General features: G+C 37.4%; 1 protein-coding gene across 1 annotated transcript in view; it reads left to right on the plus strand.

Moving 5' to 3' along the window:
• Positions 1-712: 712 nt before the first annotated feature.
• The window catches only part of LOC106530982 (mitogen-activated protein kinase 1), a gene marked incomplete at its 3' end in the record, with an annotated part of 22,260 nt that continues 15,780 nt past the window's right edge, over positions 713-7,192 (plus strand). Inside the window, 1 exon segment of the mRNA XM_014026725.1 lies at positions 713-1,128. Coding sequence (XP_013882179.1) covers positions 983-1,128 — 146 coding nt within the window.

Raw genomic sequence — 7,192 nt, forward strand, 5'->3', positions numbered from 1 at the left:
ATATAAATACCATCAGACCTTCAGCGTGCAGTGGAAGGCGAAGATGTAAGATTACACATTTATGTTATATTATGTGGAATTTATTTTTTATCAGGATTATTTGAAACATGCCTCCATTCATTCTAAACAAAAAGTGGAATAAAAATAGACAAGGAAAAGTTTTTTTATTTCCTTTCTTATTGTCAAATGTCCTCAAAAACTCGGTAAATGTAACTGAAGAGGAGTTTTATTACCATAAAATCACATTTATAAAAGAATTTGTTTTTAAACCATCAGTTTGCTTAAAAATAAACTTTAAAATTGGCTGCCATAACTTAATAAAACGTTTGATTCAGTTTAACTTGAAATCCTGACATTAGCTCATGTTTTTGCAGAAAGGAAATATCAGAATGGGTGCACTCGTTTTCAATTAGCCGGGAAATGAACCGGACCGAAGTTTCTTTTTTTTGAAGGCAGGTGGAGCGTTTTCTCAGGCGGGAGGGGATTATTTTAAATTGGGGACGACTTATGAAAGCGATCTAATTTTAATATGTAATTAACAGCTGATCATTTAAACGAGTATTAGAATAAAAAAAATCCAGAAAATAATCTAAAGGCTGCTGATACATTGGTTAAAAGAGATCGTAAACCCCGCCCACCCGGTTGAGCCTTCTCGTCAGCCGGACAACAAATGGTGCGCAGTCGAAGAAAAAAGAAAAGTCTGCGTCACGTGACCTCCTCCGTTATTTCCTGCAGCAGCAGCAGCCTCTCCGTGGCCGCTCGCCTCCTGCCTCCCCGCCTGCGACAGCTCAGCAGCGGTGTGGTCGCTCCGAGCGGACGTGAACGGAAAGAGGGAAGAAAAAATAAATAAAAGAAAAGACAAAAACACTCCACAGCCCCCGAAGGCCTCTCCGCCGCGCCGCTGAAGTCGCCCCGCCGACAGGTTTAAAACACGGTTCGTGTTCGATCGTTCTGCGGTTCTTAGAGAAAGCCGATCCTCGTAATGGCGACAGCTGCGGTGTCTGCCCCTGCTGGCTCCGGCCCCAGCCCCGGACCGGGAACGGAGCTGGTCCGCGGGCAGGCCTTCGACGTCGGGCCTCGGTACAGCAACCTGTCCTACATCGGGGAGGGCGCCTACGGGATGGTGTGGTGAGTCTGAGCCTTTCTTTCCTCCGCTGACATGATGGTTGTTTATTTATTTTTATTTTGCGCAACAAACCGAGTTTTTCTTGATTCAAACAAGTTAAAGTCACGTAGCTAAAGAGCAGCTTGATGTTAAACAAGAAAGAAAAATAATAAAACAAATCAGTGGCTAGTGATAACAAGCTAACTGTTAGCTACAGTTAGCCACGCTGAACGTTAAAAATGCTAATTTTTATTGACTCCTGTTCTTATTTAAAACCATTAAAAATCACTTTAAACCTGTTCTGTTAGCAGTCATTTTCTGAATTTTATGTTAGAAATTAAATATTTAAAAAAAATAGCACAATTCACCGTGGGTTTTAGTGTGTAATGTTTGCTCTAAGATTTGCTTTATGTTACATAATCAATAATAAAAATATTAATAATAATATGACTGAAGGTGTTTTATAGTTAGGGTTTATTTGTGCATTTATTTCAGCAGATGGTGATGATGCTGAAGACATTCACAGTTTGTTTCATAATTTAAATTCAGTGCAATGAATGAACTCATGGATTTGGATTTTAAGGGAATTTATCAAAAGATTAACATTTTTGACATTTAAAAATAATTTATAATGATGATTGATGCGTTTATTTCACCTGCATCTATATCTAGATAAAAATCTATAGAAAGATTATTAATGCTTTCAGTTATACTGAAACTTAAACGACTTGTTTGTGTTGTATACGTACTGATTATATACTTAAAATACATAATAAAGAGTGTATAATTCAAGAAATAGTTTTGAACAAACATTGAGAGTTAATTAGGCTACAGCCACACCAAGTTTTAGCTCCATAAATTTAAAAATGACCAAGTCGTAGACATTTTTAAGGCGGCTGGAGCCACCTTGACTCATAAATACTGCATGAAATATTTCATAAATAAACACAAACATGGAAAAAGCCCAGATAATTCTTATGATCTACTGCTCCAGGGTTGCCAGACAGGAAACGGTCATACTGCTGATTTATTGTATTTTGACCCAAACTATAAAATGTGCTGAATGAATAAGGAAGCTGCGCTGTCTTAACTAACAGGTGATTGGTCGACACAGGAAAGAGGCGGGGCTGAGAGCGTGCTGAGCGCTTGGATCAGATGATAAAATGTCAAAAGAATAAAAGTTTTTTTTGTGTGTGAAATGTCAAATCTATTGTAAATCTGGTAATAGGGCTGCCACAAATGATTATTTTAATAATCGATTAATCATTGATTATTTATTCGATTAGTCGACTAATCAGATCATACGTTAATTGAATATAAAACATACAGCTCATCACGTCAGAATGCAGCTGCTATTATATAACCATGGTTAGATTTTAGCTATATGCTAACTAAAAATAATTGCTGTGGAAGGTAAGTTCTGCTCTGCAGATATTACACAGGTTTCTCTTTCATTTTCTTAAAATGATCCCACACTTTGAGCTCTGTTGTCAGGTAGCCATGATACCAGAGCCTGTCTGTATAATGTCTTGTGACGTCCACGGCCTACCCCAGTTACCACTACTGTGCATGTGTGTCAAGGACAGAAAGGCAGACGTGGCAGTGGAAGGTGTCAAAGCAGTTTGGAGAGAAAAACAAAGTAAAGAACAAAAAAAAGAAAACGATTAATCGATTATTAAATTAGTCATCGATTATTTTAATAATTGATTAGTCGTCGATTAATCGTGGCAGCCCTATCTGGTAACATATTTAGGGGTGCACAATGGTTATCGGCTCGATATCAGGAAATTATGACGTCATACTTATCGGTCCGATATCATAACAAACAGAACCGATAATTAGGGGTGTAAGAAAATATCGATACACTGAAATATCGCGATATTTCATTTCCTGATACTGTATCGATATTCTAAAGCCCTGTATCGATTTTTAATTAAGGTTTAAAATGTCAACTTTCCTGCCAACCGTTCATTTTTATGTTGTAGTTCAGCCTCTGACCACTAGTTGGCAGCAGTGAGCCAGCCATTTGGCTCCTTTACCTCTTGAGCGCCAGAGAGTAAGGGTAGCATTAGCATTGTAAGTAAACATTAGCTTTTCTTTTTTTTTCAGTAAGAGGTTTTTATTTAATAGAATTTTTGGTAAAAAAATCGCAATATATCGCCTTGCTTACAGTATCCCAATATATCGGGATATATCGTATCGTGACCCCTCTGTTATGATATGTATCGTATCGCCAAATTCTTGCCAATACACAGCCCTACCGATAATATATGTACATGTTTGCCAGCGTGGTTGTGAGTGCGCTCCTTTATTTTTATCCTTTTTGGTCAAGCCACTTCCCGTCCGGCACGACCCGAGCAAAAAACAAGTTTCTCACTAGAAAAATAATAAGAATACTTCGTGCTGAAAAACAACCAGTCGTTTTAATGATTATTAATATTATTTTACCAATTAACCCTGTATGTTACACACAAACTTTATAATTATAAACATAAAAAGGTCGGAACAACAACTCCCAGTTTGAGAACATATAAAGTCTGTTACCTCCTGAACGTAGCACAGAGTCCGTTCTGCTAAAATGCTAACAACAACAAGCTAATTCATTGGGACTTATATATCATTGCTGAGGCTTTTGACAAATCTGAACAAATTGCCAGAGAGGACGCAGATCTCAAGAAATTTAATGATGGAAATGATGACAGGCAGCCGTTAACCCTCGCTAACGACCGAAGCTTTTGTTACCTGTTAGCCATGGTTTATCAGCTAAACATCTCTCTGTGTGTCTTCCTTTATGTATGATGCGGTCGTATTGCATTCACACTCTAAGAAGCTGCTTCAGGTAGAAAAATGTTTTAAATCATTTATTAATAATGATAAAAACAAATGTAATTTGAATCTAACTTATTTTAAGAACCGATACCGTTCTCCTTCTAAGGGCCGATAACCGATAATAACTGATAACATGCTAGGAGATAAGACTAGTCCAAAATGGGTAAGATCATAACATAAAAACTACAGACAAAAAAAGACACTAAATTATATTATTTGAAATAAACTCTTAGCAAACAAACATTTCTTAAAGTATTTCAAACAAATCAATTTCTCAGAAAAGGCCATCTTTTTCAATAAGGCACATAAAAATACCTTTAACACTGATCTCAGATTTAAACAAAAGAAAAAAAGTCATTCCACAATTTCAAAACAGATAATTCACTAAAATAAGTTATCGTGCATCCCTAAACATATTGATGACCAAGCGTTAGCATTGATGCTAACTTAATGAGAACGCCATAGAGAAGCTAAGGCAGTTAGCATAACTGAAGTTTCACCATCAAATCCTCCATGTCTTCGATTCTTTTAAAAGCAGACGTTAGCTGCTGCCTGTGCACCTGGCATCTCTTACATCACATCAGGACTAGTCTGTGTACGAGCAAGACGTCTGTGACGTGATGCGTCGTGACGCAGGCCCAGGGCTCACGATATGATATGTTGACTGTAAACAAAGCGATATATTGCCTTTTCTATTTAAAAAAAAAGCATCAGTATGTTTTATATGATTACTCACAACGCAAATGTTTGAGCTAGCGTTAAACTCTCTGGCTCTTAGGGAGTGGAGGAGCCTAATGGCTGCTGACTGCTGCCAACTAGTGGTCGGAGGCTAAAGTACAACAAGAATGAACAGCTAGCATAAACGTTTTCCTTTTTAAAGCTTATTTTAAACTTAAGAGATTTAGAGAATCGATACAGTATTTGGGAAATGAAATATTGTGTTACTTCAGTGACACACCCTTTATAAAGACTAGGCTTGTACAATATTGGAAAACAACTGACATTACAATTTTTTTCTAACTCTGATATACGTTGTTATACAAATAAAATTAAAATTACTCACAGATGACTTTATACAAATAAAATTAAAATTACTCACAGATGAGTAACTTGAGTTCTGCTGCCGTGTTGAGGATGAACCTGCACCGATCTTACGTCTTTGTTCTGAGAGTTATACGTATGTTTTTTGTTTATATTGGAGTTATTCTTATATTTTATTGTGCTGGACCTGAGGATGTTTTCAAATGTAAACATGTTTTCCTACCTGGAGTGTTGCCTCTGTCTCTTAGCTTCTGTTTCCTTTTTAAATTAGCATTCTTGCTAACCGTTATTTTACCTCTTTTCCTCCAGTTCTCTGTGAATTTGTTCATCTTCCTCATTTTCATCAAGATACTTGTTGTCTTCCTCCTCAGCTGGAGAACTCACCGACAGTAACCCAGCCATCATTGTCCAGAAGTTGCACAACAAAACTAAAAAAAAAAAATATTTTTTTTTTGACACAAAGCTGTCCGCTTCTGGAAGCAACCCATCAAAATAAAAGCACAATACGCGGGATTTAATTCGCCTCCTGCTTCACAGGATACGTTGATACGTTGTGTCAACGTTCCTCAAACTATAAATCCTGCAGCTCTAATCAGGACATTTAAATTAAAATAATAAATTTGTTGCACGTTTACGTCGTGGGATGCTCTCAACTCACGCCCCAACGTCAAAAACTGCCGGTGAGTTTGGACCCAAATAACCCAAGAAATGGGAAAAACAAATTTAGTGAAACCTCGACTGAAAATCGTTGTTTTTTGTCTCGTTTGTCTCAGATTTAAGTCACCATCTGATCTTCAGCTACAGTCGACTGAAACTTTAGCTTTGTTTGTTGGACTATGCCAACATGGTGATCAGAATAAATAGAGTTAAAGATTATTTTAAGGTTTTTTTGTGCTACTTTTAAATAAAACAAAATAATCTTTCATTGAGGACTAGATAAATGAGATTACTCTGTTTATATAAACATTTATCTTAAAATTTATTATTGTGGTTGGTTAGTGAAACTTACGGTAAAAGATATTTCCACTGATGTCATCTTATTTTAAACTCAAAGTTAATCAGTTTTAGTTTGTGTGGCGGCAGCAGGCACAGGAAGTGTGCGTTGAGGGTTTATTAGATCTAAATTGGAATATTATCTGAAAGGTGTTTCTAAAGTCAAACATGATGCGACTTGTTTTTTTGCGTCGGTGGAATGTTTGGATCTGGATCTGGTCTGAACACGTGAAGAAAATCTTCACCTGAACTCCAAATCATTTAGAGGCAAGTTTTCCAAACTGAGTCGTGTTTCCTGAAAAGATTTTAAAAAAAAAGTCCAGCTGGATCTGTTTTGTTTTGACTCTTGTTTAGTCAAAACTTTGTCTGGCACCTGAAGAGTTTTTTGTGTTTTAAAGATAAAGCGGAGCTTTGTGAGTTTATATTTAGTTAAAACTCTGATTAAATCCAGTCTTGTTTCTATATTTAAATAAACGTCTTGATGGCGTGCAGTCAGAGCTGTTATTTTCACCCTCCTTGCACTTTTCTTGCACCACTTGTGGTTTTGTGTGTTTTGGACGTTTGATGCAGCGTATTTCCCCACCGTCCCCTCGCTTTCACTCAGTTTTTTTAAAATTACATGGACGGCCTTCTGCCAGTCGCACCGTCGTCGTCGGGGTTTAAAGAGGTGGAAACTTTGTGCGTTGCTGAATCGACCTCAGTGCAGTGGAAAAAACTGAAACAAACAACTCAGTTTATTCATAATGACGTCTTTGTTGTGTAGAGTCTGAAAATAGTTTTGTGTTAAATGATGGGAAAAGTTCGTAAAAACTTTGTTGTGCAAGTTTTGCTTCGTTTCATCACAAATGTTTGCAAAAAACTCTGGAGTCGGACCTGAATAATCAGATTATTTTCTGTCCCGCTGGCTGTAATCTGTGGACTTGACTTCCTGTAGAGAGCTAACCGTGATCTGAGGTGATAAAAGTCAGAAATGGTGAAAACTGATCGAAGCCATGCGACCACTTCCTGCTCCGCCGCTTATTTATCCCTCGACCTGTTTGTGTGCACGGCCTGCACCGCTGTATTCTAGGCTGCGCACATTGTTTTGTTGCCCACATGGCACCACTGACACATTTCTGATATATGAGAACGCTTTTATCAGATTTTTGCGGGGAGTTTTTTCCGCCCACGCTCCCCGGTCTGTGTACTTTTTAGTCATTTGTTTGGTTTTTTTTTTTTTTTTTT

The sequence above is a fragment of the Austrofundulus limnaeus genome, unplaced genomic scaffold (genome assembly GCF_001266775.1).
Source record: "Austrofundulus limnaeus strain Quisiro unplaced genomic scaffold, Austrofundulus_limnaeus-1.0 Scaffold584, whole genome shotgun sequence".
Classification (NCBI taxonomy): Eukaryota; Metazoa; Chordata; class Actinopteri; order Cyprinodontiformes; family Rivulidae; genus Austrofundulus; species Austrofundulus limnaeus.